Source organism: Lethenteron reissneri, chromosome 17, assembly GCF_015708825.2.
Source record: "Lethenteron reissneri isolate LAM-NWPU_2019-01 chromosome 17, ASM1570882v1, whole genome shotgun sequence".
Taxonomy (NCBI): domain Eukaryota; kingdom Metazoa; phylum Chordata; class Hyperoartia; order Petromyzontiformes; family Petromyzontidae; genus Lethenteron; species Lethenteron reissneri.
The window spans coordinates 4,492,224-4,507,190 of NC_083795.1; the positions used below are offsets into that span (position 1 = coordinate 4,492,224).

Consider the following 14,967-nt stretch of genomic DNA (forward strand, 5'->3'; position numbering starts at 1 on the left):
CATGACTCGAGTCTGACTCGAGTCCAAGTCACATGACTCGAGTCCACACCTCAGAGGTGGGACAAAGTCATTGTTATGCAAGTCCAAGTCGAGTCTGAAGTCATCAAATTCATGACTCGAGTCTGACTCGAGTCCAAGTCACATGACTCGAGTCCACACCTCAGAGGTGGGACAAAGTCATTGTTATGCAAGTCCAAGTCGAGTCTGAAGTCATCAAATTCATGACTCGAGTCTGACTCGAGTCCAAGTCACATGACTCGAGTCCACACCTCTGCCGGGCAGCACTGTGATTGCAGAGAGTGACTCGCAATCGTGGGTCCACTCGCTGCTGTATCACTCCGAAGTGTGGATACCCACCAACAGGGGCGGTTTCTTCATTAGGGCGATTGGGCGACGCACCACCAATGTCATTCAACCACAGAGTCACGCTAGCCGTCACTGTGCCTCTGGATATAGTCCAATCAGCGTCATGTCACGTTCTGTGGAGTACCGCCTCTTTTGGGGCGATTTCACTCCGGCTGAGAATCGCCCCGAGTGGCCCCATAGACTTACATTCAAAGATGTTTTTTTTCGAACGGGGGCGCTCCAATGCATTCTCTATGGCTACCGGGAGGGCAAGCCCCAACGTGCTTACGTCATCATACGTGCTAACGTCATCATACGTAAGCACGTTTCATCCAACAATATAATTTATCGCTACCTAGTGGAATCTTTAATAAAATAAACTTGAGTGGTTTGTTTTAATAGTGAGTATATAAACAAACAAGATGTATTGTAAGAGTCACTTTATTTTTCATTAATATTAAAGAAGTGAAGTTGCCTTTACATGCTTAAGCTGTTAATTTATTCATTGCATGGATGGACCTTATCCTTATCAATCATCCAGACATTTGCCCCCCCTGAGAGATTTTGCAGGAGCCGCCACTGACTATGAGTATACCCCGTGTGGAGACCCAACATTGGCTGCTATTCTGAATGAGGCGTGCATCCACTACGCGACTCAGGGCCGTAAACGGGAGATGAACGCCAACACGCGCCCTGCTTCAGCAGCAAAAACCAACGAAGCATTGAATCAATACAGCATGACGATTTGAAGAAAAAGCAAAGGTAAGGGATGATCATTGCCTCATTGGATAATTATTGGAGAGAAAGTGGAATTTCACGATGAAGTTCTCCAACACTACCATCATACGACAATGTTTGAATACTTTTGTTTGAGTCCTAAATGTTATTCTAATTGTGATGACATGGGGTGACGTATCCGTTCGAATTTCTCACAGACCCGTGAAACCATTTGTGTTCGAGATGAGCCCAATGTAAAGTAGATGTCACAGAGCTTCTTCTGGGAACCCCTTCAAGTGACCGGTGGTGCACACAGCCGGGAGCAGCACTTTCACAAACACTGACCGACATCAATGTGTTTTTTTTCTTTCTCAGAGCTGGAATAATCGCCTAAATTAACTGCAGATAAAAGTTTAACGTGACAGTTTAGGTTTTTTTTATGCGGTCAATGGCGAGCAGGCTAAGGCCACCAACTCGCCACACTTGAGAACTCTAAGATAAGATAAGGAACCCAGTTTGATCACAAGCAGCTACCTGCATTCGAACCCAGGCCCCAGCGGTGCCAGCTCAGCAACACACCAACCCGTGATCCACTCAGTCACCTCATATCATGGGTTTCTTTAAAAATGCCACCTGAAAGAGTGATGGAATTTACAAGCGGTACTTACCAGATTCACCAGGGGTCCACCAGCACTCCCATACTTGATGTCCCAAAGTGACAGAACAAGGAGCAGCAGTTACATGAAAAACAAAAGATATTATAAAAAATGATAATAACAAATACTGTGCGTGTTACTCATTTAATAGATTATTATTTCTAATTCGCGAGATCATTCATGTCGCATATTGAGGTAAAGGTGGGGCTTAACTTAATAAATGTGTCCGGGTCAATGACCAGGGAAATATATTCCGGATCTGGAAAATCACATCCAGAATATTTTCGCTCCGGCTGTGGCTATGAGTTAAGTGCCGCCGACTCCAGGTAACCAACGAGCGGAAAAATATCCAGTTAGAATTAATCTCTGACTGAACACTACATTTCAGGTCAAAGGGCCTCACTCACTTCAAATGATCGTCACGCGATGCCTGTGGCGGTGACATAGCAGAGCGGTAGGGGCATTCGCCGCTTGATGCGGAGGTGCCACGGATCGACCCCGCTGGCCACCCTGGTTAATACTGCAGGCTGTGCGCTACCTATCAACACGTGCTGCCTGCTTGACAGCGGACGTGAAAGATCCCGTAACGTTATTCGCACCACAATAAAAATTTGAAAAATATATGCAAATTATTTCGTTTGGATAAAGCTACGTCGCAAAGTCGTCCCCCCTACTGGCAGACTACGTTCGCCCGTGTAACACAGTGCCATTGGCGCGAACACCAAATGCAACGTTGATGATTATCTGATGTGTGTGTGTGTGCACGTGCGCGTGTATACGTGTGTGGCTAGCCGGCCTCACATTGACCATGGCGTCGGTCTGGATGTAGTCGTGGTCTGAGTCCTCGAGGCCCAGCTCCTGGCCGCCGCGCTGCGCCGTGCTCACGATGCCAGTCGTCACCGTGTTCTGCAGCTTGAAGGGGCTGCCGATCGCCACGACGAACTCGCCGGGACGCAGCTCGGCCGAGCGAGCGAGCCGCAGCACCGGCAGCTTTTGCTGCGATGGGAGAGTTCAAGTTCATTGATTAGGTATAGCCCTGTGAGCCATTCGGCTCTTGAATCGGGTGCAACCGCAAAAAACAAAAACATGAACAAGAAAACATCTTAAAGTGCAAACAGAAAATCCAAGAAAAGACAGCAAAATTTTGCAGAAAAAAGCACCGTGTACACCAACGCTGTGTGCAAAATCCCAGTGGGATGCAAGTGAAACAACAGGGGCGGCAGCGACGTCGGCCGAGCTCTTGAAGACTCAAGCGGCCCCACGAACCACGTGGCCGTTCGCTCGGCCACCTACCCCACCCCCGTCATTAATGAATACATTAATCTATTAATTAATCTATATATAAAAGTTAAATTTGTGAATATGTGTGTCTGTTCGAAATGTTTAGCATACTTCCCAACATGCAACACACTTGAAATTTAGCATGTGGGTAGTTTACAGACTATACACAATGCAAAAAGTATAAAAATAGACTTTTGTAAAAAAAATTTTGGGGGGGGGGGGCGCAATAATGGATATATTTTGCACGGCAAGTGAGCGGTGACGTCACGTATCTGTAACATCACATATCTGTGATGTCACATATCTGTGATGTGACCCGCATGCGGCAGCATCACGCAGTGTGCCTGCTGACGTCACGCACCCCCCCACCCTCCGCGTTGGCCGTGTATTAGTAGTCCAAGACAAGAATCCAAGTCCCGGGCGAAGCCGGGTAGTAAAGCTCGTGTATTAATAAATGCACTCAGCACTTCACTTATCATTTTTATTATTTTTTTGCGTCGTCACCATTTCACTTTTTTAATGTTTACAGGACAGCTCGACTCGTCCTGCATACGATGTTAAACTGCAAGCGGCAATTGTGGTGAAGTTGATTGTCTCGGTCCGGGCACCAGTGACTGCACAATTAATAGCAACGTATAACATTTGGTCATGCGCTTAATTGAGCTGAATTTAAGTTCTGGGAACGAAAATATTGGTTTAAGCTATTTTGCAAGAAGCATTTCTCTTCAGCAGGGTTAGTGGAACATTATTTCCTCTAGTGCATGAATAAGGGACCACTTGAGATTTGAGAAACATTTCCATGATATCTCCTTTCATGGATAAATCTCTCACAGAGGTTGATGGACTGCTTTGCAAACTTTCTGAATTAATTTCTGTCTCATGGAATGCCACCAATAGCCCAAATCGCATAAAGTTGGGGTAACACGTAACAAACAAGAAACCGAATATTGCGATAGTGCCACCTACAAAAACACTGCTGATGAAGGCAACAGGAAACCACCTCAACTGTCTGGTGTTGTAAATTGAAAAGGGAGTGGGGCGGTTCTTGGATCTGATGGGGTAGACGGAGTTTAAACCGGGGCCCTGCATCTGGCAAGAGAACTCTAACGAGAGATCTCGGCTAAGCAACCATCACCAAAATTTACAAAGAGCCTTCTCTGCCTGCTCACAGGAAGGGGCCACACCTCTCCCGCGAAGGGGAATGCAAGAGTGGTCTCCCAGAAGCCCCCAGTGTCACGGAGAGTGGTGGCACGTGCGGAGTGCGCCGTCGCACGAGCTTGCGGGCACCTAGGCGTTGATCTTTATTTTTTCTATAATGTTTATCATAATATAGTTTTTTTGGGGGGGGTTAGATTGCGTAAATGTGAATGTGTCGTTAAACCCGCCACCACCCGTCATCGTACTCTGATTGTAAACGTTGTGGATTTGTTCTCGAACACACCGGGTGCGCTGTACTCGTCACGAATTGGCGGGTTCTGTTTACTTGACAAACCTTACTAATTGGCCGTGTCGGATGGTGGCGGGTTTAACGACACATTGATTTTTACGCTATCTAACCCCCCCCAAAAAAACCGATATTATGGATGATATTGGTCGCGAAAGCCTACGTGTTCAAAAATGTTTCCGTTGTATTTCAACAAGAGCCCAGACTGCAGAGCACGCAACGCGACGTCCAAGGAGGGGTCACAGAAATCCCACCTGGGCGTTGATCTTGATGATGGCGATGTTGGCGTGCATGTCGACGTGCAGCGGCCACGCCTCGTAGGTGTCGCCACTCGTGAGCTGCACCTTGACGGCCACCAAGTCGCGCTTGTGGGTGACCACGTGTGCGTTGGTGAGGATGAGGCCATCCTCGGACACCAGGAAGCCCGAGCCGCTGGACACCGACACGTTGCGGTCGAAGAGCAGGTGCCTGCGGGAGATGGGGGTGGGACGGGGGGGGGAGTCTCATCCATGTTTGTTCGTACCTATGTACGTTGGACATCTACGTCGCCAAACCGCGCTAATCGGAGGTGTTCGATCATCACTCACGTCTGGGCGAATGGGCCCAGGTTAAACCCATAGCCAAGCTAAAATTGCTGTAAGTGTCAATGTCAAGGCCGCTTAACGATCATTAGTGTGTACAAACATGGAGGAGGTGGTTGTCTTAGTCAATAGCTCTTTTTTATGTGAAGATAATTATTTTGATTTGTAGTTGGAGACTATAATACATTTTCTAAAAATGTGATTGATTGAGAGCCTATTAGTGGAGGTAACATTAATCATCTCAGATTTCCTGGCGGCATAGTCACTATTTGCACCCGATGGAAATGTGAGAAGAATTTTATGATGAAGCCTGCACTGTCGCGCTCAGAATAGTTGTGACAAATACAACGTTCACGTGCAACAGATTATATAAACGATTTGTAAATATCTCTCAGAGGGACACAACAGCAGCATATGGAGACCTCGGACAGCGATTAAAGGCGGAGAGAAATCTAAAAGATGAAATAAAGAGATGGACCAGAGTAGGTTGGAGTGCTTTGGAAAGCTGAACTTGCCAATGAGAAGTAACGTAGCAATGTGCCGAAATAAAACATTTTTAAATCCTTTATATTAAGTTCGCTTGCGTGCTTGCTTGCTTGCTTACGAACGTGCAAACCTTTCGGTCGTTTTTTAACCCACTTCCCGTGATCCAATCGAGCTGACATTTTGCACACAGACTCGTTGTGCGAGACAATTAATGTTCGTGAAATTTTTTTTCCAAATTTTTACACTGTTTAGGGAAAACAAATAAAATATTTAATTACCAATTGTTTAATACTGCAGACAATCATCTGACCCATAGGTGGCAGCCATCTCAAGCTAGAGGACGAGAGGACTCTAGCCGCCACGCATATAAAGGATTTAGAGTGAAAAACTTAGTTTTTACGGGTTATACTTATTAATCAGTATGTACGACCCGCTATGACACATGGTTCAGAAATAGGTCATTGACAAAAAATATATAACTAAAAGTGAAAAGTGCTCGACGAAGCAGGGAGAAAAGCGTGCATGGAATTTTTTTGAGAGACATTAAGAAGGAACACGTTGATTGGAGAACATACGCTGATTAATGACGTTTATTTTTGAAGCTTTCGTGACTGCAGGAATCCATACTCTTTGGTTCTTTCGGTAAAGTCACGTAGGTAGAAAAATAATAGATCACGATGTTTCGATCGCAACACAAGCAATCGTCATCAGGTGGGACAACAAGTAGGAGATTAACAACGACGCAAACTAATGACAGCTGCGAACTGTTGATAAAAGTAGGGACACGTCGCTACAAGGGGTTGATGACCGAAGGTGAAGAATCGTGACGAACTGGCAACTCAGAGGTCGACCGCCTCCAAGAGATTGTTCGCCCAGAGATGGAGCAATGAATTCTGCTTCTCTGTGTTGGTGCTTGGTGGATTGTTACATCATAGGATCGTGTAAGATGACGGTGGCTTGGAATGGCCTTCATCCAGCAGTGGACTGACCATGATGATGATGAAATGCTTGTATATCATCAGGCAGAGATAATCAGGATGGCGGCAATTGACTTTTAGGTCTGTGCTTGTGACACCTCTACAAACATAATTACACATTTTATTTGGCTACATTCATAGTTTTTCTCTGAACAAAGGAAATACCTCCTTAATGCTGAACACGTGCCTCAACATTGGGCCGAGTGAGAGAGAGAGAAAAAAAATACAGTCAGTAAATAAAACTCAATAAGTAGAATTTATAGAATTATGAGATCTGCAGTCGTAATGCTATAAACGTGTGCGTGTTTTCAGGCACACGAAGCAAAGTGTTTTGTTTGGAGGCGGAAAGTCCACCAGGGGGCTTGTGGCTGCCAAGATCACAGAGCAACGAATCGTAACAAAAACTTCCGAGAAGGGGCCTCTGCGATGATGGTGTTGACTAAAGTTACACAGATTTGTGCTGCACCACACATATTATTCCAGGTGTTTATAGTCCTTGGTATGATATTACGAAAACCCTGTAGCATTTCAATGCCCTTTGGCCCGATCGGAATAAACGTGGATATCTGTGGAACCTTTTTTTGACAGTATAAAAATATGAAAGAATAAGAATAGGCTTTGTCCTTTCTGGGAATGACACAGGAGGTGTTAAGATGTTCGAACACCAAATTAGACGCGCCTATTGCAAAGCCAACAAGTCTGCATTAACCACACATACATGTGTCAAAACAATCCAAACAAGGATGCTCTGATAATATACGTATTGTCTTCGAAACCGCGTGTGGACTAAACGTGTATTTCAGCACGCACGAACTTTTACGTGCCCCAGAAATGAAAAAAATAAATGTATTTGAAAGATTCGTAATACCATTGGAACCTCCTTTGCCAGTAGCAAAAGAATGATAATTGTTTTTTTACCCTTTTATCTGGCAGCTTACCCCGAGCTCTCATACTCTGATGGTGCATTGTCTTTGAGTTGTGCGCCTTTTGGCGTCATCTGGTCGAACACCATATGAGACGAGGCTCTAAGAAAAGCTGTCTCGGGTGTGGACCAAACTATTTCAAGGACAGTGCATACATAATCAGAGTTGTGTTTTTTGTTTGCATTCCGACCGCAGGTATTATGGTCAATGCAAACATGGCTCCTTGTAAAAAAGGTGTCAGTTTTGTTACCAGATAAAAGGGTAAAAAACAATGATCAGATTCGTAATAGTTGTGTTAAAGTTAGATCTAGATATTCTATACATCCTCATGAATGATACAGCATTGAGAGGCCTTCATCAAGTAGTGTAATGACAAAGGGCTATTACACATTGTTGTTTTTATTAATTATTTGAGTGGGATATTAACTAGGCACTTTTATTTATTATTTGATAAAAAAAAAAGAAAATCTTAAAATTAAGTATTGGCACAATACAAACACATTCCTAGATAAATGTAAGGTATTCTTTGCTAACAATGATATAATGGTAATTATGCTAGTAAAATAGAACTTTAATGTAAGCCTACTCGTTCTGGTGTTGTGACTCATATCCTGCGTTGGGTTCGCGTGAGTTCTTTCTACGTGACAAATACCACTCTAAAAACATTGAGTCTTACACACGCGCGATTCAATGCGTCATTTCACCGACATTGTGGTGGGCGGTTTGTTTTTCAACTCGAGCCCTTGCCACTCCCGACATGGTAGATCGTTTGTGATGACCACCCATCAGGTGCGTGCAGTGTGAACAGGAATAGAACATTTTATTTGGCAAAGGAACGGAACTTATTGGTAATCATGAACAGATTGGCCGTGGTGGATCGCGATGACTGGAGTTAAGAAACACTGGCCTAACGCCACCATCATTCTGATCGGCTCAACCAGGATACATGGTGCCAACCCCTTCCTCTGTTAGCCCCCAAAAACATTTGTTAAGTTATTCTTGGTGTGCTTATGCACCACGTCCAATGCACAATCACCCAGTAATGGGTCTATTGGCCAGTGAGCCTCGCCCATCGCACGCTTGAAGAGTCAAGATTGAGGCCAAATCCGTCTTATACCAGGACAAAATACAAATTTTAGCAAATGTTCTGGGACACCCATTATGTAATCATCAGTACTGTCCTGACTAAACCAGGACAATGAATTGCTTTGCTAATATGTAGGTATTTGTGGTTGTGCTGGAAAGTTCTTTGCTGCGTTTTCGTGCAGTGTGTTACTGGGCCAGACGTCCATCATCCAGTGTTGCTGCACACGCTGGAAACTTCAACGACGCAGTTCCTGAAGAAGCTCCCAGCAGGTGGCCCGATGTTAGATATCGTGCCGAACAACAACAGGCAGCACAAAGACAAAGATCCCCCGTATAACCTTAACAGACTGTTGGGCCAAGTGCTGTTAGGAGGACCTATGAAGGCCGGCACGGCACACGAGGGGGCGGGTGGCCAACACCACGCCCCAGTGGCGATGTTTACACATCGCAACCAGTTATTGAGGCTGAGTCGACCTAGGGGAGGCCCAGGACCGGTTCAAATAATCGTCACCGGTGTTGGCCATGAGCGGGAATCGAACCCGGGTTTGCCAGGTTCCTAGCGCGGCAAGCTGCCGCTCCGCGCAGTGCAAAGTTCAACTCAACACCAGTCAGTGCCGGACCCAGAATCACACACAGGCACGCATTGGAGAGTTTTGGTAGCTTTGGGAGGTTCGGGTTTATTCGGGCAGTTACGTGGCGGTGACGGCGTCACCTTGCGATCAGCTCCACGTGCACCACGGCGCGCCGGGCCCGCTCCGTCACGTTGGCGATGAAGTTGAGTCTGTCCCGCACGCTCTCCGGGTTGGGTGCTCCTGCACGGGCACAACAACAACAAATAAGTCCAACCCACGGTTATCAAAGTCCAGGCCACGAATTATTGTTATGCTCACTCAACAATATCTGTAACAATGCGATGAGTTACTTTTTATAAACATGGCACAGATTACGGAATATTCTGGAACATGTATGATTTCGTTCATTAGTGCGCTTTTTGCTATTGTGTGATTTTTTTTAATGACTTTAAAATTTCTAATGAGATAGCTTTTGTATGTCTTCGCAAAGTCAACAAGATTAATAAGTTCACATTTTTGCGTCTAACATCTCACAGACTTTTTAGTGATTACAGGACACTCTTTTGCTTATCTATGATGCTATTTCGGACACTTTTGGTGGACCCTATTAGCCGTGACAATTGACAAAAATAATTCCAGCTACCCACAATATTCTTTTCAGATAAATGTGGATAAAAGATGAATTTGCCGAACAATAAATGGAAGAACGAATACTCGTGCTGAAGCTAAACGCGGTTTCACTCTTTTGACTGTCTGAGAAACAATTAGACAGGAATTTTCTGTTTAAATGCCAATAAACAGCATGAATCCCTTGGACATTGGCAGAGAGCACAGTTAGTTACTCCATAAGCCAAGTAACATTGCCACGAGGCAGCTTGCCGCAGAGTGATCCCCGCCAGGTCAGCCAAGGAATGCCCATCCCCAGCACACAACGCGTAGAATAAACACGAGCGTAAATACATCACATCCTTTCATTTTTCACCAACTTCATTCACAGCCATTTAAACGCGGATTCCTATCATGCTTTACGCATTTCTCTGGGCGTATGAACACATGCGAGCTTGCGCTGCGGCGGCCTGCGAGGAGGTCGTTCAAAGCCTTGGCAAGGAGCTGCCTGGCTTGCCGAGCATCGAAGGCGGCGGGGCGTTTATGGAGAAGGGGCCTTAAAGCAGAGACCCCGAGACGCAGGGAAAGTTGGACGGGAAGGATGCCCAGATAAGGGGTGGGGTTACCATACACAGATGGCTCCGGTTGGGCACTTCATTATTTTGACCGCAGTCACTGTGACCCCCTCCAAGTGTTGTTTGGCTCTCGAAAATGCGATACGGTTCCACAGATGTCTCACTAGAACAACACGGCGAAATGTACTCAATTCTTTTTTTCCAGCATTCCCATTTATAAACACAAGCAGAATAAAAAAAGATTACGTCCGATGCCAACTTTAGCGAACGATTACAAAGTGCAGCACGCTCAAGCCTTGAGAAGATGTGCTCCGATACAAACTGGGACGACGTCAAATAAGATTCATACTCTTAGTTCTTTCGGTAAAGTCACGTAGGTAAAAAATGAAATTAAAATTAATAAAAACAATAAAACGTCGTGATTTAATTGTTTTTATTAATTTGAATTTCAATTTTTTTTACCTACGTGACTTTACCGAAAGAATTAAGAGTATGAATCCCTGCAGTCACGAAAGCTTCAAATCTATAGTCAAATAAGATTCTCCATGGAAACGGTACGAGCGTGAGCTGTGTTTTTTGTGGACTTAAGTGTGGGGGCTTAGCGGTAGGAGACAAATAAAATGCACAAGCTCAAAAGGAACGAGTTATATTTGTTGTCACTCTCTCGGTAGAGGAATTTAAGAATGTTTATGCTGTAGTAGTTGTTGTTGTACTCCTCAAAGGGCCAAGTGCAGTTCACTTAAAAAAAAAATTAAGCTACATTTTCACACGCACAATGATTTATCTTGAGGTTTGCTCAAGATATTTCCGGTCAGTATCAAATAGTGGAAAAAAGGATCGTGTTTTTAGAGTGCGAGTATGTTGCAAGCCTAGGGGCCCTCATATACGCACACACACCAGGGTTGCTTAAACACATTTCATTATGGGATATGAAAGAAAAAACACACAGAAATAACGTTTATTAAACCAGGGGGCAACTCGACCCCTATTAGCCCGTTATTTTCAGTTACCCACACCACGTAACTTCAGTGCAGGATACGTAGCGGTACGACACGCCAAAAGTGAGTCAATGAAGCCTTGTTCTGTCATTCGCAAAACTTTTTATGCGGCAGTGTGACACCTTGACCTTGCGATGTACCGGACTGTGTCATATTTCTACACGTAGAATGGTAATGAGAGGCACATGCTCGAGAATGGATTTGCATGCCACGTTTAAAAAAAACACACAAGTTCTTGTTTACAAACGTTGCATGGCCGCACATAGACCACTCGCGTGATTTCAAAACACACACATACACACACCTTAAAGATTCATTTCCACACATCCGCCGACCGTATAACGTTGCAACTTGGAAAGAGTTCAAGTAACGGTGGCGTCACCGTACCTTTGAACATGTACATAGAGAGATGTTTGGAGAGCCGTTTAAAAAAAAATCGTTTAAACAAGTTATATTGCGGTTTTAGATATTTCCTGTGGAAGACAACATTGAAATATCGTTTCAATGCCGGGAGGCGCACGGCTGTAACCCACCACCGTGAAGAGGAGGGTAGGTGGATCACACAAATGTCGTGACACCCCCATGGCCGTGACATACCCTGGCTTGCCACGAGAGGGCAAGTACAGCGAAGGTGGATCACACATCGGCGTGTCTGGACTGAATCGAGTGTCGCCGCCCTCACACGCGTGGGGGTTTTCTTGGGGTGTCCCGGTGCACCGTCAATCAATCAATCGATAACATCTTCTTGGTTCTTTCGGTAAAGTCACGTAGAAGGGAAGTAATATAATAATAAAAATAAAACGATTACTTTATTATGTTTTATTTTGTATTCTTTTATTATTTCCCTTCTACGTGACTTTACCGAAAGAACCAAGAAGATGAATCCCTGCAGTCACGAAAGCTTTAAATCGAAATTTAATCGATAACACCTCAATGTTGGCGCTGGATAACCTCCCGACGGCGGTTCCTGGCGCCTCTGAGTCGTTCTCTGTCTCTCTCTCTTCCAGTGTGAACAAGAAAAAAAATGTTACCCGTAAAAACAAATTTTTTCACTATAAATCCTTTATATGCGTGGCATCGGTTTTATGTTATTATTCATTTATGTTTTTCTTGAGTAAGAGTTTCATTTTTATCACATTGGTATTTTAAATGAAATATGAATTTTATTTTTCCTAAAAAGTGTAAAATTTTGGAGAAAAAAAATTTCACGAAAATAAATTGTCACGCACAACGAGTCTGTGTGCAAAATGTCAGCTCGATTGGATCACGGGAAGTGGGTTAAAAAACGACCGAAAGATTTGCACGGTCCTAAGCAAGCAAGCAAGCACGCAAGCACGCAAGCAAGTTAACTTAATATAAAGGATTTAAAAACACGTACGTTGGGTGTCACTCATTTTAGACATTGATCTGCAACATATTCACTTTTAGATGTTTTCTTGTTCATGTTTTTGTTTGTGTTTTTGTTTGTTTGTTGCGGTTGCATCCGATTCAAGAGCCGAATGGCTCACAGGGCTATACCTAATAAATTAAACTTGAATGAAACTTGAATGAAAAAATGCCACATTCCTGTAGTGGGGGCGAAGCCACGTTAACGATCACGGCCATGGCTACTGATTCTCGCCGAAGGGAAGCCTCGTACATACTCGACTTAACAATACATAGAATGTAGCAAGCAAGTCGCGCGCGTCCTGACGTTGTACTACCAAAGTGGGTTCACGTAACTCCTGCATAGCCACGAGCGGCCGCCACGTTCATGAAACAACATCGATCCTTGAGTCGAATCGCAGTGTGATGGATGTGCGGGTGATAACACATCAATCGCTCCACCTGTCACGACGACAATGGGCAGGCAACCAATCCGCCCCCCACCCCCGCTCGTCAGCCGCTTTTAAAACTCGCGCACACGACCATCACCAATCAGCCAACCCACCACCCACCCCGCTGACTCAGCGAGATGCCATCACATCATCGTCATGAGCAGCAGTTCGGCGTGATTGCGTTGCGTGGCGGTGAGGAGGGGGTGTATGGGTAGGGGAGGGGGCGGTGTGGCTGACCTGTCTCACAGGAGCCGTTGAATATCGGGAAGAGTGAGCCTCCCACCCCGGCGCCGAGTCGCCTCTGCTCGTTCCGCAGACGGCACACGGAGCCGTAGGTGCGTCCGTCGCTGGCGCACACGGCCACGCCGCGCAGAGCCGCGCACACGCACAACCCCCTTCCTCTGCTGCCCCTGCTGCCCCAGAGCCTGGCCCCGGTCTTCGGCTCCTCTGCGTCCAGGGGCTCGCACTCGAGACCCTCGGCGCAGCGGCGAGGCGAGCGAGGCGAGGCGGCTCGCAGGCACGGCTCCCCCTCCTGCGCTCCCGTGCGTGGATCGGCCTCCTGCGCCGAGATGAGTAGACACGGCACCAGCGACACGAGCAGCAGCAGCAGCGGCGGCAGTGGCGGCAGCGGCGGCACCAGGAGGGGCCACCCAGCTACCGCACCCCACGAGACCATCCTCCGTGGAACGAACGGACAATTAAAAAAACTGATGTTGTAAATGTAATATTCAGGACCGTTACGGACGACGCACGATAGAAAGCGAAAAAATTAAAAAAATTTTTTAACTCAGGTGGAGGAATGTATTTCGCGCAGACGGATCCCCTTTATTCAATCCCGCGTAATTTTTACGCAAAAAAATAAATTCCAAAGGTATTCTTCGCACGCGGCTCGGCTGCTGTGCGATGTGAACCAGTTCGCTTGGGGGTTACTCCGTACGCGAGTGATAAGCAAAGTGAATGTTTTTCTTTTTAACCGAATGCGAGGGGCCACGTGTGTGCGTGCCGGGATGTTACGACACAGCATGGGCCAAGCTGCTGTTGCTGCTGCTGCTGCGAACGCTTGGCCGAGAATAGCGAGGGGCGGCTGGGTCACGGGACGGGGACTCACATCCCACTGTTTATGTAATAATGCCATGAATTCGATTTCCCACGCTGTGGTCAGCTGATTATATCAATATAAGGCATCCCATACGCATGAGCTTCGTGCGTGTGTTTATTTGGTCTCTTCCCCTACCTCTGTTTTAAATGCGGTGATGGTGTTGTATGGCTCTATCTACTGCTGCATAGGGACTTATCCGTCCCACCCCCCACCCGGTTTTGGCACCGCTGCCTCTCCAGTCCCTTGTGGATTATCCATCTCAATCTTGCACGTGTTGTTATTTCATGATCTGTCCTGCGCTAGGGCGTGCCGGCCTCTTGGGCGTTCCTCCTCTTGACGGCCAATCTGTTAATGTCCCACCCAACCCCCCTTTCATTGAAACCAGACAGGGCTACGTTGACAATATTTCCACCGTTGTCAAAATTTGGCATGACTGACTTGGTGGAAATATGCTGCGCCTGCCTGCTAAAAAATTATTTTGCCTCCAAGGTCATAACGAATTTGATCGTTAATAACTATGTATTTAGGTCAGAGGCAGTGCATGTCCGTAACATTAGGTCATTTAGGATGATGCTCTATTTCCGAAGCGAGTGGTGCAGATTCCAACCACACTTATTGCAGAACCGTGTTTTTGCAACGCTGTATTAAGTTTATAAAAAAATGTCGGTGCTAATGCACCAAGGACTGTTTTTCAACATGATTTATACTGTACAGTATTAGCACAATACAATCGGTGTTTCTCCCAATTAATAATGTTTATTGTTTAGTTCAGTTGTTCTTAACCTGGGGTGCAAGATGCCGTTT

The 14,967-nt window shown here is 45.7% G+C and overlaps 1 protein-coding gene across 1 annotated transcript in view; it reads right to left on the reverse strand.

Moving 5' to 3' along the window:
* Window positions 1–13,778, reverse strand: part of LOC133343346 (serine protease HTRA1B-like) — a 52,520-nt gene extending 38,742 nt beyond the window's left edge. The window contains exons 1-5 of the mRNA XM_061552876.1: window positions 13,302–13,778; window positions 9,209–9,308; window positions 4,698–4,911; window positions 2,520–2,714; window positions 1,731–1,763 (exon numbers count right to left, since the gene is read on the reverse strand). Of these exons, the coding sequence (XP_061408860.1) occupies window positions 1,731–1,763; window positions 2,520–2,714; window positions 4,698–4,911; window positions 9,209–9,308; window positions 13,302–13,740 (981 nt within the window). The 5' untranslated portion in view covers window positions 13,741–13,778. The remainder of the gene's footprint in view (window positions 1–1,730; window positions 1,764–2,519; window positions 2,715–4,697; window positions 4,912–9,208; window positions 9,309–13,301) is intronic.
* Between the last annotated feature and the right edge of the window lie 1,189 nt (window positions 13,779–14,967).